Below are 27,340 nucleotides of genomic sequence, written 5' to 3'. Positions count from 1 at the left end.
CCAAATGCTCTCTTTGTACACAGTAGGAGTGCCTGAAATCAGAATATGATCTCACTGCACTCAGTTGAGTGGGCAAATGAGATGGGCCCAGAAGTAGTATCCAAATACAAATCTACAAGGGGGGGGGGGGCAATTTCAAAGTCACCAACATTAATACCAAAACAAGAACAGAGAGGGTGGTTGGGGAACTAACTGTAAAGAGACAGCCACAACTTCATTTGAGTTAATATTCAGTGAAAAATACAAATAAATAAATTAAATACAGTACTATATGCAAAAGAGCAGAAAAAAGTGTACTTAAATTCACTTATACGTCCAGCTGATTTCAGGTAGATGTTAGCCGGCCAAAGCTCTGATATTAAGCAGAGATAACTCAAAATGTACAACTTATATAAGGCAAGACAGAATGTCAGTGATGAGCTGAAACTACCTCCCACTGCTATCAATGGCTGCATAGAAATTCTAAAAAGTACTCTGTAGACCGACAGCCACAACTTCTCATAAAATAAACATTATTTGATATGTCATGGGAGGCAATTATGAAATATAAAAGTATATTTTAATCTGCCTTTTTTCCATTAACACATAGTATTTGATATTTCCTCCTCCTTAATGGTTATTAATAAATGGAAGTTATTTCTGAATGGTATTCCATTGAGTAACACTCATTCAAATAATGAAAGAGAGTTTTAATTGACTTGACTACCACATATATAACAATTGCATCATCTAGGTAATGTCTGTGTAGCGCTTAGTAAAAAGAATAAGCATGAATTGCAAGATTAAAAAAAATACTTTTAGAAATCAATAGATATTTAGGTCAAAAATTTTGACATAACTGAAATTAAACAAATAGTTTGAATTGAAACCTTATTTAAAGTATTAGAGAATGTATGTATTTATTTATTTGCCATTTGTTAACCAGGTTGGTCTGGCTGGGCAGGTACCCTTTTTCAGCAGTGACCGGAGGAGAAAAGCTGCATTACAGCAAAGAAAGTTCTACAAAGAATTTACACATTTAATCAAAACTGCCTTTGAACGTAACAATTAAGTTTAGTACCATAATAGCATAGAATTTTTACAGTTGATAAAGTATTTACATATACAATCAAAATAACATTTAGAAGATAATGTAATTGTGGGAAATGCATTCAAATAGCTTGTAGAAATAAAAAAAACATTTAGGTAGCAAACTTTCTCTACACAAAGGCTAAATGAAATGTTGGTAATGAAACCCTGTTTCAAGCAATAGAGAAAATGGCAAACTTATTTATGTAATGTTGACATCATGTGGCCAGAGGTGGTTACTACAAATCTATTTATTAATTCATTTTAGTTTTCAATGTGTTTATGGGAGTTTTTAACCAGCATTACACTCTCCACCCACATCCCAAGTACATGCTGCAGATAAACTGCTGATCCTTCAGAACTGCCCATAGGTTTTTATCTTTTGTGTGTGAGTCTATATGAACATGTCATGACTGACTGGTATTTGTGCCGAAGTAGCTTCTCTCACACACACTGGGTGCTCATTGTCTTTGGTTCCCACATGTCCTGGAACTGAATAAAGTGATTAACTGGAGAATGAATTAAATGCTTATTTTATATATATATATATATATATATATGTATATATATATATATATATATATATGTGTGTGTGTGTGTGTGTGTGTGTGTGTGTGTGTGTGTGTGTGTGTGTGTGTGTGTGTGTGTCTCTCTCTCTCTCTCTCTATATATATATATATATATATATATATATATACATATATATATTTTTTTTGCTTTCTACCTTTTAATTCCCTTACATAAATCTTTGTAAGTGTATTTATATTTGGAAGAATGCAAACTATATTAAGTTAGTTAATGGCAATATAACAAACTATTTTTTGTGATGTTAATTTTGAATAATAATTTGCAACAAATAACTCAATGTATAGCAATGTTTCCAGAAGAAGTGGTGATGTGAAACTATGTGAGATATAAACTATTGCACTTAATAACAATATGAATACTGCTGGTGTTATGTTTATGGCTCTGGGTTGTTGTTGTTTGTCTTTCGGCTTTTCCCGGTTAGGGGTCGCCACAGCGGAACTCCGGTCCGCTAATGATTGGCAGTTGGTTTTTATGGTGTTGAGTTGCCAACCCGATGCCCAACCTTCAACGAAGGCACGCCCACGCATGTCTTTCGAAAGCCCACTCGACCGCGGGGAGGACATGCAGACTCCACACAGAAAGTCATGGCTATGGGTAATCCCTACATTTGTGCAAGGAGAGAGAGAACTCTAGTTTGGTCACTTGGTCTTTACCCTTCTGACTGAGAACAACTACTCCACTGTGGGTAAATTTTTAATTAGCCATTCCTTGCCATGTGTATTGCTTAAAAATCAAGCTTTGATGATGACTAGTACATTGGCATCTCCTGTCTCTGTATCTTATATGTGAAAATAGCATTATCAGCAAACCTCCTGCTAGCTGTGAAAACTAGTTAGTCAAAGTATGGGTGGTGTAGGGTGCAGAGTCACCCATACGGGGATTTCTGTCTCTGAAAAGTATCCTCCAGACATAGTGTCCAAAATCATAAGCTAGTAGCAAACTTTCTTGAATCATTTTCAACAAAAGGGATCTTTATTAAATATGTTTTGATAAAACATAGTAATTCCTTCAGTTGATTAAAAAAAAACAGTTCTGGTATATTGTTATTGTTTTTAGTTTGCTGTGGTGTCTTTTATCATCTTGCTTGACTTTTTATTCCATGCCTTTTATCACTGTATATTATGTCCTTCTATTTGATGACCATCCCCAATTTCTTCTTTCTGAGTTGAAACAGGACATGTCAACTTTACTGCTTAATAAGCCTGTGTTTTTGTAAACCTGTTTTTTTTTTGTTTAACCAGGATACTCCTTCTGGCAGTTTTCTCCCAATCTAACCTCCACCAGTTTCTGTTACTTCCATATGCTGTCACTTTTGTTGCTTGGTAACATGACATTTCCAGTTTCTGGATAGGTGGTCCCATCAGTGGAGTCATCTCTGGAACATACCTTACTAGAGGAAGAATGCTCAGACATCTAGTGAGGTATTTAAATGTGTGATGATAGTTTAGGTATCAGATAAATGGACTATCGCCCTACCCTTTAGAATTGAGATCTCACAATTTGTTTTTTTTCCTTTTTTGGAGCATAGGTGTTTTTTAGTTGTGAAAGCCCTGATTATGCTTCCAGAAAGTGATATGAAATTTCATGATCACATCTGACCATTTGCTTGATCATACACAGTTCACTAACACAACACCATTTTGATCAGGCTGATTTCAGCAGGGTAACCTACAAGACTCAAACCTCATACAATCTGATGGCTAATATTTGATCAGCACACAGAGCTGAACAGCACATAGAAAATCCTTTTGCAGAGTAGAGAATAAAAACTACCAGACATGTAATTTCTTATGATACAGTCATCCCTGCCAACACAAACTCACTTACCCCACCCTCAGGCCCTACTGAGCTCCTGCCTGGAGGTGCTCAATCACCACCTGATCTCATCATTACCATAATATGCTAATGAATTTACCTCTTTTGCCATGCATAAAAGTGAAACTTTGTTTTTTATGAATCATGCTTAGTCGTGACAGCAGAGCACAGCATAAATAGGAATATCAAGACTGATACAATATATATTTACCAAGTGGCTGCCCATAAGTGTCATTCATGTGAAAGTAGTGTCAGTGGCTGCTCAACTACTAGAAGAGTAAAAGGTTGTGGGTTCTATTCCCACTCCAGGTGACTGAATTAATTTTAAAATTGCTGACACTTCAGAGCTTCAGAAGGGGGTGCCACACTCCTAAGTGTGCCATTCTTATGATGAGATATTAAACTTAGGTTTCATCTGCTTAAGTTGGGGTGGTTTTGGCATAATGGTTAAGGTCTTTACTTCATAGACACAAGATACAGGGTTTGATTCTGTCTTTGGGTTATTGGCTAGGCTTAAAGTGGCCCTTCTGTCTAGTTAACCTTGTATTTATATATGATCCTGGTAGCTCAGGTAGATGTAAAAGATACCATGGCATTTATCAAAAAAAAAAGTAGGAGACGTTCCACTGTACCTTGAACAAATTTCCCCTAGTGGTATAAATACAACTTCAGGTCTCAGCTTAAAAGACCCTGCTAGTCTAGTGAAACTAATGTGGTCAACAAAGGGTAAATAAATAAAAATTAAGTTTCTGTAGGTATATCATTATCCAGTATCAGACCTTATTCTTTGGAGTGATGCCTCTAAGAAATCTTGTAATCCACTAGGTTGTTTTACTTGTAATTCTACCAGTGTTGTGTATGTGGCTGATTGCTCAGAGTGTGAGTTTTTTTTATGTATGGCATACTAGCGGGAAACATAAAAAAACATGTTGAAATATAGATGTCTGAAACACTAATGCCTATTCCTTTACTGGCCTATTAACTCTTTTGTCTTCTTTTAGATGTTATAGGCCATGTGATTTTCTTATGCTCGATTTTCAACCAGTATCACAATCTGATCAAGCATCTACAATGAATGAACATGTCTAATGTCATGCAATTATTAACATTTTTCATTATTATATCTCTGAGTGGGTTGCAAAGTTTGTTATTTTTATCTGGTCCTGCAACTACCTACATTTGTTACTGAAACCAAGTTTCCAGCACTACATTTGGGAACCCTCACTGCCACACAAGCTGAGGTGAAGTTAAGCAAAGTATTAAACAGATAAATATGATGGCTTGTTTTGAGAAGAGAAAGTTTGTGTTTGTATAAGTTAAGTTGCAGTTAGCGCAGAGGATTAAAGCTATGAGCTACTCTGCTTCCTGTATTCAAGGTGCAGGACTTGATTCCTTTCACTTTCATTTCTTTATTGTTTTATTCTGTGCAAGTTTAACCAGGCAGTGTTCCTGCATTGTCTGTAAAAAGGGACAATGCCCCCAGTAGGCTTACCTGGAAAACAAACATGTAAAATCGTCCACTCTCATCCTCTCTACTCTTTAAAAAACACCTTAGAGACCACCTTAAAATACATTGGCTTTGCCCCTGCTCAAAGCCTGATTGAATCTACTTTTCTTCTCTCCCCTCCCCTGTTTCTTTTTTGCCTGCTTCCTTAACATTTACCCCCCATATCTCATGAACAATGCTACTAAATAGTTTTGCTAATGTTCTAATGCTTTAGATTTTGATTGACTTCACATGAACCCTACTAAAGCATTAAGACTTGTTTATTTCTTACTTCTACTCTAATCAAACCTTACATTGTTCACAATTTATTATTTTTTTCTTATCATGTCTTATTATGTAATGTGAAACTAGTCATTTTTAGAATATTTTGAATGTATTAATTCACTCATGTTGGAGCTTTTCTCCTCGGGCCTCTACTGAAAAGGGATATGTATCCAGCTAGACTAGCCCGGTCAACAAATGTAAATAAATAAATAAATAAATAAATAAGTATACTATAGCTTTGATGACACTAAAAAAGGAATGGCTTGTATACTGGCAACATGAATGACATGGCAACAGTGTTTTGCACAATGCTAGCCGTCAGCTTTGCCCTGGATGACTGTTATCACAGGCAGGATTTTCATAGGATTCATTGGAATTTTAACGCAATTTACTCTTACACTCATCAATGTAATGAATATAAGTTCATATTGCCAATACACATTAACAAGGTTGTACCTATTTTCTAAAGAATGCTAGGCCAGTTAGAGCTTGGGTAAAATTAAGGGTACCCATTCAGTCGTCCAGGTTATATCTGATGGAGGATGGTAATGTATCACACCATGTAACCTGCAGGAGCAACTTATTTCAGAGATGGGGAGACACCGCTTAATGAACCACTATCCTTTCAATGACTTCTATTCATCTGCAGGTTAAGATTTAGGCCACTGGTTCTGGTGTTTTCTAAGCTGTTAGAGTTGCAGAGATACAGGAGAACGCGGACATCAGGTTCTCTACTAACACTGCAAGTGCGGTATGTATCGTCCATCAAAAGGCTCTAAGATAATGAGTAACGGGACAGAGCCTCTAACCCCTCGTTTAAGCTCAGGAGCTTTAATTCTGAAATCTCCTTGGATAGGGACAGCTGGGGCTTATCTAGTTTGAGATGTCTTGTGAGGTACATCCTGCAAGGGACATTGTTTTCTAGAATGGCCTAATCAATGTTTAATATAAATGAATGATGACATCTTTAGATATGGATGATATACCCTTGGCTATTAAGTGTGTTACATAGAGGGGTTTTCTAACTAAAATCGCCACATGATGATTGAAGAAGATGAAACTGTCAGTCCAGGTGTCCCTGAGCCTGGGTACATGTTTGTTTATTAGTGGAGTATAATCCATGCTGTATGTTGAGTATTAAAGTTGTTTGCCAAATGAAACAATACTACACTTTTTTTGCATTTAATTTCAGTCCATTTTCAATACATCAACTATTAACTAGGATAAGTTTGTTTTAAAGAGTACAGGTGTCAGAGGAGATCTTGAAACAGCATGCAGTTTGCAGTCATCTCCAATATTTGGTAACTGTATGACATGGTTCTCAGTTTAGCTATCAGAAAATAAAATGACAAAAAGGAGGGGGTCTCAGTAAAAGTATGAAATGTATTCTGAGAGTAGGATCTCCAAGATCATGATAACATGGCAGGATTCATTAAAATATAATTAACAATGTAAGATTTTAGTGCATTCAAACAACTCAGAATACAAAATAAAATGAGATACAGTGACAACTATAAAAGGCCATGTTGATGTTACAGTTTCCAGCACCTCCAAAGGAAAAGTTGGTACTAAGAAAGGCAAAACTGTACTAACCAAACATATCACATATTAGTTTATTTCTGGTCTTCATTCCTAACATCAAAAGAAATAATTTATACTTGAATGTGTTGAGGTATCACACAAAAGGGTATGCCTGATCACCAGGGTTTGAATACTTTTTTGGGTGGGGGTAGTTAATAATACAGTTATGATTTTCTGAATAGTATTGTAACTGTCTGAACAAGTCTTAGCAGAACTGACAGAATAATTTAAGCATATGTAATTTTGATGATTAAGATAATTAAGCCTACAAATTCATATTAAAATCTTCTGAGACTTGTTCATATTCAGACAGTTCATCATGGATTGACATTGATAACTTACTACCCATCAGAGGGCAAAATAATTAAATAAATTGGAGTCATTGACAACCTTCTATGTGCAAAATGTTGAACACTAGTGTACCTCTAATAATGTACAACAATGGGTAAGATGTGGAACTTCACAAATAACAACTACTAAGGAAGCTTACCACATGGTTAAAATGTGTACTTAGCAGTTATCAAACGCTTTGATGCCCTGTCATCACCCTTCATTTGCCAGAACAGTCGCATGATTGCAGCATAACGTTTTCTATTTACACTATTTCTAAGGAAAAAAGTCACCCAGCAGTTATAATAGAAAAGGTAGGGTAGGGTGTTTTACCTTACATCTAGTTCTTCAAACATCAGACACTATCAAGAGAAACAACTCAAGTTGCAAATGACTGTGGCTCCAGGCCAGTCGCCAATCAACCCCACGCCCCCAAAAAAAGAAAGAGTAGCAGAGTCAACTGCAGTTAGATCGAGCAATACAGGCAGGAGCAGGCTTGTAAAATCATAAATACCATAGCATCCAGCACACAAACATGCAAAAGAATTACAGAAAGTGCAGCCATAGTTATTTATTTATTTGCTTAATTGCATTTACCTGGCTGAAGCTCTGTCCAAATTTGACCTTTTGCAGGCTCAACAGAGGTTGTATACATAGTTAACAAAAGATTAAAAATATAACTAAATTATACAGTATAATGACACAACATAACATAACATAGATGCAAAAAAAAAAAAACAGTTTACACATACATACAAGAATGTTTAAAACGAAGTAGGATAAGCTGTATGCAATGCAAAATACAGGTGCTGCAGGTGAGGTAAATGTCGTCCAGCCAAAAGAACAGACAATTATGGAGAGAAATTCTAAGTTCTAGCAGTGAAGAGAGTTGATTTTGTAGAATACTAAGAACTGAAGTAGTAGAGGCAATAACAGGGGACATGGATACTAGATATATAGTAGGAAATGGATAAGGCAGTTTAGGGAGCAGTAAATATGAGTTTATATGCTAGAGAGGTTGGGGCAGCTGCGGTGGTGCTGCAGTTAGCATTGCCACCTCACAGCAAGAAGTTCTCTGGTTCGATCCTCAGCTGGGGTGCCTTCTGTGCGGAGTCTGCATGTCCTCCCTGTGGTTGTGTAGGTTTCCTCCAGGTGCTCTGGTTTCCTCCCAAAGACATGCTGTAGGTGGATTGGATACTCTAAATTGGCCCTAGGCAAGAGTGCGTGCATGTGTGTGCCTTCTGTGGAAGGTAGGGTGCCTGGCTGGCAACTCGACACCATAAAATTCCACTGCCAATCAAGAGCGGACAGGTGATCTGCTGTGGCGACCCCTAACCAGGAAAACCCGAAAGAAGAAAAGAATATGTTGGAGAGGTTAGAAGATTAAGCAGCCAAGGCCTTCTGGGATGAATGTAATAATACAATCATAAGAGTGAGGTGACATGACCTGTGTTCTGACATAAAGTCTTATATTGTTCAGTTAGTTACTGCTTCAACTGACGTCTCAACTGTTTGATAATAAAAGACATGCATCTAGAGCACTTCTCCCTAGGCCTCCACTGAAAATTGGCTTTGTTTAAAAGTCGGACTAAATTAATAAATATGTCTGATTTCAGTAAGATTAGGTGGCAATGACTGCCACAGTTTATGGACAAGAACAGAGAAGATGTGGTCTTTGGAATGAATTTCAGTGGATGGAGTTATGAGAGCAGGGCCATTAGTGAATTGGCTTCTTAGGATGTAGTGTGGATGTAGCTAGTTTTACTGGGGGGGATCTTAGCATAGAAATCTGAATAGAAGGGAGCCAAAAAAAAGGATGTGTCTGTCTTGAATGGGTAGTCACTCTGCCTTTTCCAAGTTGTTACAGTGATGTTCACACTAAAGAGAGTTGGCGATGAAATGGCAGATTTTATTAGACAAAGATTGTAAAGTAGTAATGCTTTTTTGCAAGGTAGTGGTGAATAGGGGTCAGCCATATTCTAGGTGGACAAGCAGAACACCTTTGCCTAAGGCCACCCTTGGCAGGTTGTGAGAGGAAATTAGATTTTTTTGAGCTCAGAGTAAGAGACACTTGATTTGCATCTATTATTTTCAATGTGGGGTTGAAACTTGAGACATTGGTCAAGCCAAATGTCAAGTATCGTAAACAATGTGGTGGACTCTGATTGTTGTCTAGGTCTTTGATATGGAGAGGACAGTGCTTTAGTGAGCCTTTTTGTGCCATACAGCATGGGCTTGTCTATTTAGGGATGAACAGTAGTTTTTTTAGAACAAAGCTAATTTTTTAATTATAGAAGGTCAGCTTGAATTTGATTTTAGATGATATTGTGAGAAGGGTTGGATCTCTAGATAACAGTATTATCGGTCTTTTAATTTCTCCAAGTCTTTTGGGTTTCTAATAGCATGACAGGAATGGACTCCATTCCTAAGTCAACGTACAATTAAAGTTCATGAAATTAATATTGTTTCAATCTTTGATGATGTCTGCCAGAAGTGCTCTTCATAGCACCTGCAATGTGCCCAGCAGTTACTCCTCCTGCAATTCGTACGGGGTTACACGTATTGGTAACATATCTAAATAGGATTGTAGATTATTTTTTATAAGACCCATTGCTCCTACTATTGGAACTGTCTGGGTATCTTTTTTCCACATTGCTGTCATTTCTGCCTGCAAATCCTGATATTTTATGACTTTGTGTCTCTGTACACAAGACACTGTAGTCAATGGGTGTGGCGAAATCATTCATTCAATTTGTCAGCATAAAGGAGGAGTTGTTGGTGAGGTATGTCAAGAAGCATTTTATTTATAAAAATGGAGAATAGTATTGGTGCAATAATTGATCTTTGATGAACCCCCTGAAAGAATAAATGTTATATCTAATGAGGCAGGCCCAATTTTAACTGTGAAACTTTGGGTGGATAGGAAACCTTTGTAGATTCAGAGATTACAGAGATATCTTGTAAGTGGGGAATAATAGGATGGAGTAGTCAACCAGGTCAAAGGGCACAGTAAGGTCAATGAACATTGTCCCAATGGCATTACCTTTATCCATGTTAGTGAGGATGTCATCAGTGAGTGTCCAGAGAGCAGTCGTGATACTTTTTCCTGCTGAAAAGCTATATTGCTTCCAAGAAAGTAAGTGATTTTTTTATCAAGGTAAGTGGCAAGTTGGCCATAAATCATTTTTTCATGGGTTTCACAAAGGGTAGGAAGAATTGAGATATTGTTGCTTTAAGGGGTGGAGTTGTTATAGAAGCAGTGACTGTGGAAAACATAATTTAAATTTGTTAGTTAATTTTCCATCTTCAGAATGTGGAACACTGCACCACCTGTAATAATAAGGAACAAGTGGGAAAAATGTGGAACATATACTAACAGCAACTGGGAAGAAGGCTCATAGCATGGTTAATGTGCACTTTATTTGTTTAACATTTGTTTGCCAGAAAAGTCCAACTTGGAATGAAGCCAATTTTCAGCAAAGATCTGGGGAGAAATGCTCCAGACACATGTCTTTAAAACATGGCAGAAAACTGAAGGGAACCCACATGAACACAGACGGTACCCCAGCCAAGAATCGAACCAAAGAACCCGTTACTGTGAGGTGACAACGCAACCTCTGCACCAGTGTGCCATCTGTTTATATTTATAAAAGGTTGTTTTGGTACACGGTATCCCTTTGCTTGCCACTAGGATGCAGCATAACATTTTTCTTCTATATTATTTGTAAGGAAAAGGTTACTCAAGATTTATGATATAAACTATTTTGCCACACACCTAACCTAGCAAATATTAAAGACTTGAAACTAGACCAAGTTACAAAAGTCCAAGGCCCAAGTAGTACAAACCAAGAAACAAACATCGCCCCTTCCCAAAAAAAAAAAAATCTTTAGAGTCAGCATCAGGCAATGCAGCTAGGGACAGGCTAGTTTGATTATTGGTTAATTATTTAAATGTTGGAAACTGAAATAAACCTCGAATTGTTCTGTGTCATAAGTGAACACGAACACACACACACACACACACACACACGCACACACACACACACACACACACACACACACACACACACACACACACACACACACACTCTCTCTCTCTCTCTTCACTCTTTCCAGCAGGGGAATCTATTTTTGCTGTCTTGAATAAGCTGTTTCCATCATTTAATTTAGATAATTCCTATTATTTCCAAATAATGCCACATTCATACACTTTATTTACACAACATCATGTTGACTATTCTATACAGTTATACTTCAATGCCCCTCATTTTACTTCTTATTTTTGGTTTGATCCTCATAACTTTTGTGATTTTCTGGCAAATCATTGAGGATAGCTCCCATAAAAGTCACAAAATAATGACAGGCATTTGTGTTTCAGATCATATCCTACAAGAAACACATGCTAACACAAAACCTTAATTGCAACAATGTTTGAAGTACATATCACAACAATATATAAAATCCGCTACTTATCTTGATGACTGTTTCTAAGAAAGATGGCAAAAATACATAAAAATATGGCAGGGACTGGGCTAACAATTTCTTTACCTGGAGAAAGGAAACAACAAGGGGGAAGAAGGCTACTATATGAAGTCGGTTATGTACCTGCATGAATAGATTTGGATTTCCTTTTGTCTCTGTGTCTAGAACCTTCAACAACCAGCCATTATATCACCACACCAAATGTCACTTTCAACAACCTTTGAAAAGTGTCACCTCACTGATGATATTTATAAGCTAACTTAAGAAAATCTAATTACCCCAACCCCATGTAGGAAAAATGGGGATGATGATGATGATGATTAAGTAAATCTAATGCATTGAAGGAAATGTAGTTTGATTCACCAATGTAGCTGTTGCTATTAACACTTCAGGGCATTGGAGCAGAACTACAATTCCCATGTTGCATTGCTATGCCATTCCCTCTAATATAGGCTCAGGTATCTCATCATCAACATCAGCTCCCTTTATCACATTTTATACATGGGATCAAGATGTCATGTTAACTGTCGCCATCTCAATCGATTCACTGCCACATGCCTTCTTCGACACTCATGCCTGACTATTGCAGATCTTCTTTCACATAATCCATCTACCTCTTTGCTGGATGTTCTTGTTTCCTCTTACCTTCTTCCTGTCTGTTCCAAATCTTCATCACCAGGTTGTCTTCTGCTTTTCTGCACGTGTCTAAACCACCAAAATCTGTTCTCTTTGATCTTTTCTGCAATTGGAGCTACTTTGGCCTCTGCTCTTATGCCCTCATTTCTTCATCTATCCAACAGTGTACATCCTACCACCTGTCTCAGGCACTTCATTTCCATCACCTCTAGCTTCCTCACCTGCTCTGCCTTTACTGCCCAGGTGTCTGTACCATACAATAGTATGGGTTGCACTACTGTTTTATACACCTTACTTTTAAACATCTTTGGCATTCTTCTGCCATTGACTACACCTGAGAGTCTATGTCATTTGGCTGCAGCCTCTCTGATTCTAGTGTTGACCTCTTCATTCAGACTTACCTTTTCCTTAACCACTCCTCTCAGATATTTGAAGCTATTTACCTGTTACACTATCTTCTCTTCTATCTCAGTTCTCAGCTTCTTCTGATTTCCCCAATTTGCTGCAATTACTACTGTCTAGTATCTCCTTAGTTTCATCCTATGTGCCTTCAGTTTTGCATTCCATTTCTCTATCCTTTGCTGAAGTTCTTGCTCAGAGGTCTGTAATGCCACATCATCTGCATACAGCAACTTTGTTGATCTGTCCTGTCCAACCTGTTTGCTAATGTAGTCCATCACCAGTATGAACAACAGTGGGAGAGCTGAATCCTGGTATACACCCACTCCCACTGGGAACCCCATTTTGAGACTGAACACTGTTTGTACTTGAGTCATTGGTCCTTGTACACAGCCTGCTCTAATTCTACCAATCTTTCTGGGACTTCAAACCACCACAGTACTGCCCAAATCAGCTTTCTTGGGACCTTGTATATGCTTTCTCCAACTGTAGGAATGCCTAGTTGGACTCTTTCTTCATCTCTAGCTTCTTCTCAGCTATCTGTCTCACTACAAACATCCAATCAGTTGTGCTGCATCCTGATGTGAATCCAAATTGCTCATCTCCCATCTTACATTCTACTACTCTGTGTATCTGTTTATCAATCACCGTCTCCAGAACATTCATGCAATGGGACATGAGTTTGATGCCTCTGCACTGCCCACAGTTGTGGATGTCCCCCTTTGTTCTTGTACTCTGGCACTAGTATGCTTATTCTCCCAGTCATCTGTGATATGCTTTTATTTCCACACTGCTATGAGTACCCTCAGGTGCCATTTCTGCCCTATTTCACCAGGCATCTTTGTCATATCTGCTGTGACCTCATCTGAGCCTGCTGCTTTCCCCGACTTAATTTTCCTGTGAGGTTTTCTTCATTCAGAAGCCACTGGAAATACTTCTTCCATCTGCCTTTTATGTCCTGTGAACTGGTGAGCAGGTTGTTGCTGGCATCCCTTACGAAGGGTGTCCGACTATCTTCTTTATCTTTCTGTCTTTGCCTTGCAACCTGATATCGTTTCTTTGTGCCACCTTCTGAGTCACTTTCCAGACACTGGTAGAGTGCCTCTGATGCCCTATTCTTTGCTATTACAACTCCTTTCCTAGCTTCTTTGTTAGTGAACCCATATTCCTTCCTAGTCTGGTATGTCTTTTCCATCTCCCATTTTCTCCTGCACTCCTTTCTTTCTTTTGATGACTTTCTGGACTTCTGCATTCCACCACCAGCTTTCCTTATGTACCTTATTTTCCATACCCAGCTCAGCCACATATCTTTTCTGTAGTCCTGACACATGCTGTTTTAGTTGCTACCATTCTTCTTCAACTCCACCTATTTCCTCCTCTTGTTGGGGTGCTACAGCCCTTAATAATTCCTTTAACTGTTGTACTTTCTCTCCAGTCAACTTTCAGGTCTTCAGCCTGGTCTCTATTGACCTTAGAGCCTTCTCTGACCACTGCTTGCAGCTGATTGTGGCAACCAGTAGTTTACGCTATGGGCTGACTGTTTTGCTGGGGATGACTTTGCAATCATCGATTCTAACCAGTACCCTTTCCTTACTAGGAGGAAGTCTGCCTGAGTTGCATGTTGGTCACTCTTGTATGTGATCGTGTGACTGTCCCTCTTTCTGAACCATGCATTGGCTACTATCAAGCCATTTGCCAGACAGAAGTCTAGAATGGCTTCTTCTTCTTTATTCCTGTTGCCCCACCCATGTGGACCCAGGCAGTCCTCATATCCTGTTCTGTCTGTCCCGATATGTGCATTCAAGTCACCCATTATCAACACCAATTCTTGTTCTCCTGCTTTGTCTAGTAGGTCCTGCAACTGCTGTCTGACTGCACTCTTTTCCTCACTATCACAACCCTGCTGTGGGGCAGACTGAGATTATGAATACTGCCCTATCATTACACTGGAGTCTGGTTGCCATGAGTTTGTCACTAATTCTGAATTCTGATGACATCCCTCACTGCCTTCTGAAGCCTCTCTCTCACCGCACTTCCCACATCATTTCTAGTCTGTCCTCCTCCTGATTAGTAGTATCTGTATCTCAAGCCAAGTGGCTTCACTGCATTGACTTCCGTCTTATCTCTTGGATACACAGGCTGTCTAGCCTCCTCTGTATCATCATAGCATCCATTTCCAAGCTGCACCCAGTCAGTGAACCTACATTAAGTATAACAATTCTTAGTTCATATTTGGAATGTTGATTGATTTTACGTCTGTTCAACAGAGCTATCCCAGGTAATCCAGGCCAAGCTGGGCAACTAGACACCATCTGGCCAGTGGCTTATTGATCCTGGGTTGCTAGGCTTTATGTCAGGCACACACTGGCCAATAGGGGCACATACACCCCTCCCACTGTTAGCACGGGTGCCAGGTCCTTAACCCACTTATCACCAGTAACTACTGCTGCCCATTTTGGGCGAGTTTAGTCAACATGATAGAATCACCTAGCGCCATCGAGCAGCTAGCCTTGTCACAGCATGCAGTGTGTGATCCATGTTCTCCTATCTTGAGTATACTGCACAGCACAGTAGATGCCCAAAGCGGTTGGTCTGTACAACTCTTACCCCTGTAGGGCACCATGTAGAGTCTGTGCTGCTGCCCACAGCTCCATTCATTGGTGAGTTTGAGATGGAAATGCTCAGCATGTTCCTCAAAGGTGGAAAGATCCCCACAGAGACAACATGCAAACTCCAAACAGGCATTGGCCGGAGGTCATGATCGAAACTTGTACCTTGTGCATGGGAGACAAAGACCTTAACCACTATGCCAGCTGGTCTCAGTTCACAATAAGCTCAATGCATATCTTAAAAAAAAAATAATAAAATAAAGTAAAACTCAAAACCAACATTGGTATCACATCCACAGCCTCCAAACCATAAACAATTGCTTCCTGGTTGTTACTGAATCTTGGTTGTGCCACATACCAGTGTTTTACTGGAGTACTCAAAAGTGCACACAATTTCACAGTGTGGATGCATAACCCTGTATGCCTTGCTGTTTTGCTGTTTGAAAAGGTCAAATCTGAAAAAAGGCCATTGGTCCAGGCTACCTCCCTTAAGTAAAAAAAAATATAAGCAAAGAGGGCTGGTAATTTGTTGCTTTCTGTTTTTTCTTTTCCTGTATATAACAGCACTGCCCTTCCCATCTTCTTTGCCACTTTCTGACACTGCTTTCATATCTAAAAGACATTGATATGCATGCCCTTAGACTCTTTCTTGTTATATTTTTATTATAACCTCCATGTACAATTTTAATTTTTTATTTTTATTTTTATTTTTTTATTATTTATTATTTTTTATTTTTATTTTTTGGTTACATTTACATTTAAATTTAAGAATCCTGACTCTCCACATTCCTTCTTTCCACCACAGCCCTCCACCATCTCAAGGAATTACAATGGCCATACCTGGTCAATCACACCACTCTCATCACGCAAGCCCTCAGCTCTCATCATCTCATGATGTGGTGGATGTCTTCCTCAGCTCTTGTTGGACTCCTCCCTGATGAACCCCCCCGCACCCTCGCCTGCAGGACGGTCCAGGCCCTTGAGCGGTGGGCCAGGGCACCAGGCGGCATTATCAGGCTCAGGGCACCAGCAAACAGCACTTGCGTTGCAATGTTGCTTTGAGATGAGAGCAGTGCTTTTAGCGCAAGCAAGCCCTTTCAGACTCTTTCGAGTGGGAGACACATTCGACAACACAGTAGACATGTGTAGTGTGGTACATCAACAAAAGCACTGTGACTCATACAACCCCCTGTGTCGAGAAGCAACGAGAAGCACTGACTCTTCCCATTCCAGATCGCTTCTGATAGCAACAATGAATCCAAGGCAATCCCCATGCCTCGGACAAGCTGAGCAGAAGCAATCTCATGCAGAGAGAGTGGTGGTGCAAGACTTGTCAGGAGAGGTCAGCCTCAGTGAGAGAAGTTGCTACTCCCCTTTTTTTTGCTGCCCCCTTTATTCCCTTTGCAGAGACAGCCAGGCCAACCCAGCAGACACCACTTTTACCAGGAACTTCTGTCAGACTTCTTTTCCTTCCCTTTGTCCCATCGACCCCCTCTCCTATCGCTCTTCTCAAGATAATCTCAAGTGATCTCTCAGAAAGGCCTCACTGATCCTCATTGCCCCCCCCCTTTCTACAGGTATTTTTCCCTTTCTACATCAATTTCTTTTGAGCGACTGAATCTTTGACCCATCCAGATCTTTTGTCATCAGTCGGGGTCACTGCTCACTCCTCCTCCCTCTCTCTCTCTCTCTGCCTTCTTTGTTCCAGTTCCAACCCTTAGCCAGGCTTCCTCATCCCCTGTGACCTGTTTTTTGATAGTTTCCATAAATCTTTATTTAGAAGATTTATTTTGGAAGCAGCTTCACATATTGGGCTCAAGAAAGGTTATAGAACATTTCTCCTTTCCATCATTTCTTCCACTTCCTCCATCCTATCTTCTCTCCTTTTTCATTCAATCTCCTCTACTTAAAGTTCAATTGCTAGCTATTTCTACTTTTATGTGGGTATTTCTGAATCTACCTTAATGTCCCACAAGCTTTGCAAGCTGCTTTTTAAAGTTTTTTTCTCTCAGACCTCCTTTTTGAAAATCCTCTCCTCTCCTCAGGACCCCTAATTTTGGTACTTGCTTCTTTGATTCTTCCCCCCTTTCTCCCCCAGTCTCCTGTTCTTTAAAATTGCTTAAATCATGACTCTTTTCTTCTTTGCTGTAGCTATTACTAGAAGAGAGAGTTTTCAGAGCTTCAGCGGCACAGCGACCACCTCCTCTATTATTTATTGTTTCACAGAGTATGATACGACAACTAACTAACCCGCCCTTGCCAAAAGGTGGGTCTCGATCAAATCTAAACCAGCATCCTCCTTTCCAGAATATTGATTTCCTGACACCAAAAATTCTCTAAATAAACCTAAGCTTTGGCTACTAGCTCCTTTTTTTACTTCTGTGCTCTACGACTTGACACCATTTGTGACACATTTGTGCAGCTACTCCTTGGCTCCTCCTCACTTCCTCACACTTTTTGGATTTGGCTTCCTGGGCATAGAGCTAATTTAGATTTTGGTTCCACTGTGGAGTCTGTCTCGTTCCGTTACCCACGGAACCAAATAAGGTGCTAGCCATCCCCATCAGAAAGAAATGAATAGACAATAGACAATATAGAATATATGAGTTATGTTCCATAACGCCCATGTTGTTTTTCTTCTCTTTTCTCTGCTTCCCCACCCTCCCTTCCCCGGACAGACCTAGACCCAAGAGAATGGATTGTGACTCTCTTCTACCACCTCTTTCTCAGGCATATGCTATTGTGCATATTTTTTAGTACAGTTTTTTTCAAACATAGGTATAATCGTGACAAAGCAAAAGGCTCCAACGCATTGCTAGAGATTAGGAATGGCACATATGAACAAGTAGCTGGTTAATAAAAAGGAACTAAATAAGAGGAATGAGATGCTTCCAACCAGGTCCGTCTTCACCTTGTAGGCCTACTAAGGCCACACCCCCAACTAGTCACTTCTCATTGGACATCTCTCAACCACGCCCCCTCCACAGGAGCATAAAAGCAGCACAGCAACAGCTCTCAGGTCATTCTGACCAGCTTGCAGAGCGCACAAATAGTCCTTTTTAGGACTCACACATAGCAAAAGAACCGAAGATCTGTTCAACAAGAAGGACAACGGAGATCGACACCACCGCGGAACACCGAAGGACACAACAGCAGCTCTTCCCAGAGCCCATTGTGTCCATACACAAAACAGCTCTTTTCAGAGCTCACGTGGATCTGCACCTTACACCAAACAGCTCTTCTCAGAGCTCACAGTACACCAAACAGCTCTTCTCAGAGCTCACAGAGATCTGCAAAAGCTCTGGTAAGAGCAACCAGAGACACATTGAAGAATTAAACAAAAAAGTTCTTATTAGAGCTACCTCCAGCACCTGAACGGGCATTCAAAACACAAATCGGCCCTTCTCAGAGCTCACAGAAATCTGTATCAGCTTCGGTAAGACCAGCTGGAGGCACAGACACAGCTTCGGTGAACCAAACAAAACAGTTCTTTTTAGAACTACCGCATCTGCCTGAAAGGGCATTCTAAACACAAAACAGCTCTTCTCAGAGCTCATAGAGATCTGTAACAGCTCTATATAGAGCTCCAGCTGCCCACAGCTCTTTTTAGAGCTAGCTCCACCACCGACTACACGTAGAAATCTGTTCACCGTTTAGGATCAAGAGTGAAAGGCTTTGTAAAATTGGTTATTCCTTCCCTCCGGGCAGGCATCACTCAGGATCGAAAACCTAAGAGATCCACACCTATTTTTCTGGTTTTATTATAACCTCCATGTAGTTGACATTCATTTCTCTGAATTATTATTTCCTTTTCGTATTGCTGTGTATTTCAGTTTATTTTATGATGACAAAGCAGACACTGGCATTATACTTTATAGCATCATTGTAGTGCTGATTCTTAATATGAATTTACAAATGCATTATTCCTGTTCTTGCAGATTTATGCTTTAAGAAAATCTCTTACTAGTGATATATGTGTATCGTTTACAGGCTTCTAGAGTTCCTCGTAGTAGAGCAATTAAAACTCCTGCAGCAAATACTTACAACATTTCAACATCGATCTTGTCTAGAAAAGACTTCAGCAAAGGACCATCCAGTGTGTTTCATCAGCCTATTGCTGTTAAAGTAGAAAACAAAAAGAATTGGACCCCAGCCCCAAATCAGTATGAGGTAAGTAAACTAGAAGTCCTGTTTTATATCCAGTTTAATATGCCAGTAACAGTAAATGCCAATGCTGCCTGTGTTTTGTTGCTTCATGTTGCATGTATTATGCATTACTGTATAAATACAGTAATGCATGTATTATGCATTACTGTATAAATACAGTAATGCATGTATTATGCATTACTGTATTTATACATAGCTTGTCCCGGTGGGAAAAAAGGGGTATCTTGTTTTCATGGAATATTCTAACTTTGTTTCTAACTTCCTTTTTTCAGAAAAAAGCACATAATAACAAATTTAATTATTACTGATAGCTTGCATAATCCAGATAGATATATGACCTGGATATACCTCCAACTCTCCTTCCCCCTCCCACATGCAAAATACTAATTCCACTGTCATTAAAAACTACAACGAAATATATTTGTGTAACAAGAACTCATGCATGCTTTGCATACTTTAATGTCTATCAATGGAGTAATATCAGAAAGGAATAAATGCAAACTCAGAAGCATGATTTCCTCCTTTAATGATAATTTGTTAGAACTGAAGACTTATTGCTGAAATAAACTGCTAGAAGGAACAGGTTGCTGAACTGTATGTCGTGTCTTATGCAAGGTCAAACATTGCGTCACATTGTAATGTTATGCTGTGCAGGGTATTTCAGTCTTGTAGGGTTTCTTCTTTCCCCAGAGTTAGTTATTGCATTTTAGAATGTGATACAGCAGTACAAGCAGAACATTATTGATTTCAACAATTGGCTAAGTTTCTGGTGTCATTCTAAGGGGATCCAGTATCTGTCTGCCTGGGATGACATGATTGACAGACCTCGATGCTTTGCCAGAGATGGCCTGCATCTGTCACCCCTGGGCTTCCGGATACTGGCTAAGACTCTTGCCACCCCTATAGTGCCTTTTTTAGGTGGTGCTCCAAAGACCAAATTACCACTGTAATAGCTACAAACAAATGCAATCTGAGAGTCATGCTGTTCAATGCTAGAAGTCTAAATCTCAAAATGCACTTGCTCGAAGCACTCCTTAAAATGGAGAACATTGACATTTGTGCTGTAACAGAGACTTGGTTCAAGGCAGCAAAAAGCACCCCTGCACTACCAGGCTATAACTCATTCCACACCTTTTGGCCCCAGAACTTGGACCGAAGCTCCAAAGGTTGTGGTGTTTCCATATTTATAAAGGATTTGCATGCCTCCAGACTGGTAGCCCAACGTAATGCATCTGAGATACTTCAGGTGCAGCTAACATTGGGTAAGACAGCAATTCAGGTCGTAGTCTGCTATAGGTCCCCAACCATGTCCCAAGACTCACACTCCACATTTCTAAGCACCCTGGAGAATATTAGGGTCCAACCTAACACTCTTATACTAGGTGACTTCAACTACCCCTCCATTAACTGGGAAAACTACTCATGTACCAATACACTTGCCCAATGCTTTCTGGAACTCATTAATTCCAATGCTCTGGACCAGCTCGTTCTGACCCCCACTAGAGGTAGCAACACCCTTGACCTGGTCATTACTAACATGGGCGACTGTTGCTCTACACCAGTAGACAACTCCTCCCTGGTTAGATCAACCACAAACTAATCACCTTTGAACCCCCCCCCCACACACACACAAAGGTAACCACCATGAAAAACTTCTCCAGAACTAACTTTGGGCTCCTAAAAACAGAGGTGGCTAACTTCACGGCACTCATGCAAATGGAGAATAGTTGCATGACCACCAAATCATACACCAGTGCACTGTATGAACATGTACACAAATGCATGGATCTCGCCATACACAATAGAACCAAGATGCTCTCCTCAAAAAAGAAGGAAGCCAATCTGGTGGTCCCGTGCCATAAACAAACTTTACAACAGAAGGAGAAAACTGATGCAGAATAAGGTGACATCCCAAGACTGGAAAAACTCCCTTATCAGCCTCAACAAAAGGTTGAGATCCCTCATCAAATCTGCTAAAGCTAGCTATGAAAACAGAATTGCAGCAGATAGTAAAGACAACCACAAGGCCTTCTATAGTTATATAAAGAATCTCCACGGCAATACCCAGATTTGATCTGAGCTACTGCACAATGGTACCTCCTATACTGAGCCAACAGATATCTCCAATATACTGGCTGACAGATTCAGTGCTATCTTTACCCCCCTCAAAGGACCAACCACAATACAAGTAGATTGCCAGGCACCCAGTATTACTGCTGCAAAGGTTAAAACAGCACTGTCCAAGGCCAAGAATACAGCTTCTATGGGACCTGACAATATCCCTGGCTGTGTTCTACATGAACTACAGAGTGAAATGGCACCTCACCTGTGTGCCCTGTTCAATCACAGCCTCACCTCAGGCTTTGTCCCTACCGAATAGCACACTGCTACAGTCATCCCTCTCCACAAAGGAGGAGTGATTACAGACCCCAGAAATTATCTCCCCATTAGCCTGATGAGTCTGATATGCAAAGCTATGGAACGCATCATCATGGACCTAATAAACAAGGATATAGGGAATCTCTAAACTCTGGATCCTACACAGTTTGGTTTTGTGAAGGGTAGATCATGCCTGTTCAACTTGGTTGACTTCTTTGAGTCAGTCACCAGAGCTGTGGATGAAGGCAAGGTGGCTCATATAGCCTACCTTGATCTGGCCAAAGCTGTTGATACCATTCCCCACTCTGGAATCATAGACAAATTCACTAAGCTAGGCATCAACCCCTATACCACTAGGTGGATTGCAAACTGGCTCACACATAGAACCCACAGTGTGAAAGTAGCTGGCTCCAAGTCAGACTGCCGACCAGTCACGAGTGTAGTCCCACAGGGTTTGGTCCTGGGTCCTCTCCTGTTTGTTATCTACTTCTCTGAAGTCCAGGCCAACACGAAGGGACTCTGGATGACAAGGTTCGCAGATGATTGCAAGTTGGGAGCTATTATTAACTCTCCAAATGATGTTGACATCCTACAGAAAGGCCTCAGTGAGACCAACGACTGGTGTCAGAACCATGGTCTTAAGCTCAATGCCAGAAAATGTGTCATCATCCCCCTTGGAAAAAACCCTGTTCCCTTGAATTACCACATTAATGGTAGTCCACTGAATACAGAAGGTGTTATAAGAGATCTGGCCATGCCTACTTAACTTGGTTAGCTTATTTGAGAGTGTCACCAGGACAATGGATGAGGGTAAAACAGTGCATATTGCTTATCTTGACCTGGCCAAGACATTTGATACAACACCCCACTCAAGCATTGTTGATAAGCTCTCTGACCTGGGCATTAATCCCCTACATAACTTGCTGGATTGATGGCTGGCTCACAAACAAGACCTAAGAATTCAGGATTGGTGAGACCACATCACTAAGAGACTGGTGACCAGCAGAGTGCCCCAGAGCTCTGTCTTGGGCCCTCACCTGTTTGGCATCTACATTTGGAACTCAAGGCTATCATTCAAGGCCTCTGGCTCACCAAGTTTGCAGATGACTATAAACTGGGAGCTATTATAGATTCCCCCAAGACACCAACATGTTGCAAGAGGATTTAACACAGACAATTAACTGGTGCCAAAGCCTAAAACTCAATGATAAAAATGCATTACAGTGTACTTTGGGAAACTGTTGACCCAAGTTAATTACTTCATTAATAAAACATCCCTAAGAGTCGACCCAGTAGTTAGGGATCTGGGAACATATGTGGACTGCAATCTGGCATTTTATTTATTTATTTTCCCAGGTAGAGGACTGATCTCCATGGACCTTTTTCAGACTCCAGCTTGGTAGCAGTGTCTGGTTAAGTGACTTGTTCAGAGTCACATAGGCAATGGAGACTTAGGGAATCAAACCTTGCACTGCTGGACCACAGGAAACAGCTCATTAATGGCTCCTTAATCCTCTACGCCAACTGCCTGACAACATGCAGCTTTGATAATAACCTTTGATCAGCATGTAGCTAAGATAATAAGAAAATCATTCCATGTCACCCAACTGAGAGGCAAGGGTAAGGCATCGAGTTCCAAGGAAGTTATAGTACCACTCTATTCATCCCTTATCAGACAATGCCCACTTTGGCATATTTCTAAACAAACACTTGCAATAGTTGAAATGTCCACAAAGTTTTTTCACCAGGAGAATTCAGGGCATGAATACCCCATCCAACACTGATTACTTAAAGGCTCTGCCACTGTATTCAGTCTCCTACAGACTGCTAAAAATAGATCTTTGCATGACTTACAGGGCTTCCTCAGACCTAGCCCATATGGTTCTGTTACAAATGCATAAAACAAGCAGCACCAGAAACACTAGATCCAGGGATCAGAACTTCACTGGTGACATAAACAGAATGTGCTGGAGGGACAGATATTTGTCCCAAAGGATCCCCACATGATAGAATAGGCTGTCCATCCATGTAAAACAGAGTTCATCTCTGACCCTATTCAAACAAAACTTTGACAAACTGGATGAGAAATTGTAAATTTACCCCTAGTCTGGCCTCCACATCCCTCATGGACAGAGGCTGTCAATAAGAGAAGTTTTACATGAACTATCCCTCCACAAATCCTTAGTTATCTCCCTACTAACACCCCCCTCCCATATAAACACCCATGATACTCGGGAAACCAAATGATTTAGGGTACATGGCTAATGTGTAGTGGTTGTTAGCCTAGTAACAGCCTATGAACCTATAAACCTATGAAAATAACTAAAGGATAGTCCACTAAGGCAGGCACTTTTTACATGCATTGGGACTTAGAGTCACTATCAGCCATTGGTAGATTTTACAGAAAATTTGTAGGAGGAAGGTGAAATGGAGTTTAGTATCCAAAATGTCTGATTACGGAACTTGATAGTTCATTGAATGAGCTAAGTGATAAATTATGTCACTCTTTGTCAGATATGGACATGAAAGAATTCCATGAACATGTGCACACACTATCACTTACAGAGTCCTCTAATACTCTGATACTCTCTCTTTTTTTATCTATATATAAACTGTCACCAGATATCTGAATCAGAGATGGAGGAACTGAATAATGCAGTCCTTTTGGGGAGTTGTTTCAAGCAACTAATTCCATAAAAAGGAAGAAAGTTTCTGGCCCTTACAGAGTACCCACAGATGTTTATGAATTATTTAAAAAATTGGAATACAATTGTTAGGCCTGTTTGAAGCTATCATGAGTGAAGGATGAATATTTTACTTGTTGTGGGTCACCTGCAGCTGTTGAAGAGATGCTACTTTTGCAGGCCGCTACAGACAAGTCTCATTATTGCCTTGTGAAATTAAAATATTGTCCAGAATGTTGGTTGGCAGATTGGAGAATGTTACCTCTTAATTAATTCAGGAAGCACAGTAGGGTTTTTTAGAGGTAGACAGGTGAGCATGGATTTACTTTGAATTGTGCTATGTGTAGACTTCCCCAAAGCATTTGACTCCATAGATTTGGACTTTCAGTGGGAAGCTTTAACAAATTTTGCATTACAGGACATTTCATCTCATGCTGCCAATTTCATTACAATTGCCTATATGTCATGTGGTCAGAAATGGCTGGTGCTGTAAAATATTAGTATTCAGAGGAACGTTGGGTGGCCACGGTGGTGCAGTGATTAGCGTTGCTGCCTCACAGCAAGAGGTTCTCCAATTTGATTCTCGACTGGTGTGCCTACTGTGTAGAGTCTGCATGTCCTCCCTGTGGTCATGTGGATTTCCTCTGGGTGCTCTGGTTTCCTCCCAAAGGCATGCTGAAGGTGGAACTTCTGTGGAAGGTTGGGCACCGGGCTGGTAACTCAGCAGTGTAAAACTCCACTGCCAATCATTCTGCGGACTGTTGTTCCACTGTGGTGACCCCTAATGGGAAAAGAAGAAGAAGACAACTATTAAAGGTGCCTGTATCTTTATAAAACAGCATCATTCTGACTGTGGTTTTAAGTTTCAGGGACATAAGGTAATGGCTGATACTTGGCTTGTCAGTGACTGCATTTTATGGCTGTCCAGCCCAGTGAGATATCTACCTGAGATTACGCAATTATTTGCTTGATTCAGCTATATTTTGGGTCTAAATAAAAATTTTGAAAAAATAAATATCCCAGGGATTCATTAACATTGTGGCCACATCACATCGTTTACCTTCTTAGCACAATGAGGACTGATAATCACAGATGTATGTGTGGCTAAGCCAGTTTTCATGAAGAGGATTCCCCTTGTGGTCACAGCAGAGACTTGCAGCCACATTGTGGTAAGCCACCTTGTGGCCATGGGTCTATATTAAATGCTCGAAGAGGCGTTCGTTCCATCGAATACCCCTTCATCAACACGTAATCAGCGGCCGCACTAAACCGCAAATGTTCATTTCTTTCCCTGGAAAAGAAATCTCTTGCACTTAAAACACATACACACCACTTCAAACATAACAAAGTGGGGGGCTTCGCCCCCACCCCCCACACCCCCTAACTAAATATAACAACTCTGAGATTCCATTACAGTGGGGTAAAGGGCAATGTCACGGCTCAGGGCAAGCATTTTTTTCCCTGGGAAAAAAATCGCTGACCTGAGCCTTTGCTATTTTGGTATTTCGGTCTATATGTGTCGGCGAAACGGCATTCACTGTAATCTAATATAGACCCTGAGGCCACATCTAATTGCAGGAGGTAAACAAATGAGTGTGCATAAGAAACCACCTTAACCGTAATGCTGTAATCAACATCAACAGATGCGTACAGAAATATATAAACAATGAAAAGGCAAGCAACAGAGACACTGGGCTGAAGTGGACGTCTCTAACAGAATTCATGGAGAGGGGCACATTAAGGTACAAAGTGAGTTGTGTAGCAATACATTATCTGTGAAGGTACACCAAAAATATTGTAAGCCAGTATGGCAATTTTAAGACAGTTTGAAGTATATATTGGAGACTCGGGATGTAAAGGTTATACAGTAATGTAATGCAACATGTGCCATAACTAACAATGTGGAGTGTTAACTGTGCACCTTTACTACACAGTGAATGTAATTAAAAATGAAATGATGTTTGTTCTGAGGTGGGTCAGTGTAGCAATTCATTGTATTTGTCAGTTATATCCTTGTAATGTAAAAATGAGAAATTGCAGATGTCATAGTGTAAGTGGTCATAAACACGCATAAACACACATACCTGTAAAATGTATCACATGTGAAGGCAGATAGCAGCAAAAAAAGAGCAAGTACCATACCTCAAGGGGAAATAGACCCATAAATCCCACACTACAAAATGTGTTGTACAACCACCTTTGCAAGGGTAGCCAGTGAAGTAGTCATGTTGCAAGTCCGCTTCAACATATCACACATATGTATAAATACATGGATCAATCACATAAGTCATCATAGCCATTAAGACCACAAATGACGATCCCACCACTGCCTTTCCCTACAAGCCTTGCACTGGTTTGAATTTCCAAAACTATTAAGGTACCATCAAGTCAGCCTAGCTCATCTAATTCTGTGCTATCCCAAGAAAATCCCTGACCTGACTGGCATGCTGAAGTTCTACAATTCAAATAGACAACTTTGGTCCTCCAACAAAGCCTTAATCGAAACCATCACATTCAAAAACAACTCAGGAATCAATATCAGACTACCAACCTCCACCCCATCCAAATACCCTACTAATTGACCCCGAAGCCTCCACCCTCCACTGTTAGCTACATTCCCATCTGCCTCCTACACAACCTAAACAACTTATAGTCCTAAAACAACAAACCCTAAAAACAACATAACCTATATGTAGCAATATGTGTGTGTGCACAATGTATATGTGTGTGTGTGTGTGTGTGTGTGTGTGTGTGTGTGTGTGTGTGTGTGTGTGTGTGTGTGTATATATATATATATGTATATATATATATATATATATATATATATATAT

The 27,340-nt window shown here is 40.2% G+C and overlaps 1 protein-coding gene across 1 annotated transcript in view; it reads left to right on the top strand.

Moving 5' to 3' along the window:
- The window catches only part of STPG1 (sperm tail PG-rich repeat containing 1), a 651,489-nt gene that overhangs the window by 357,885 nt on the left and 266,264 nt on the right, over positions 1–27,340 (top strand). Inside the window, exon 5 of the mRNA XM_044083179.1 lies at positions 19,270–19,449. Coding sequence (XP_043939114.1) covers positions 19,270–19,449 — 180 coding nt within the window. The remainder of the gene's footprint in view (positions 1–19,269; positions 19,450–27,340) is intronic.

Source organism: Protopterus annectens, chromosome 1.part1 (genome assembly GCF_019279795.1).
Source record: "Protopterus annectens isolate FY-2018-M chromosome 1.part1, PAN1.0, whole genome shotgun sequence".
Taxonomy (NCBI): domain Eukaryota; kingdom Metazoa; phylum Chordata; order Ceratodontiformes; family Protopteridae; genus Protopterus; species Protopterus annectens.
Note: the sequence above shows the minus strand (reverse complement) of the source record. Positions and strands in the feature narration are given on the sequence as shown.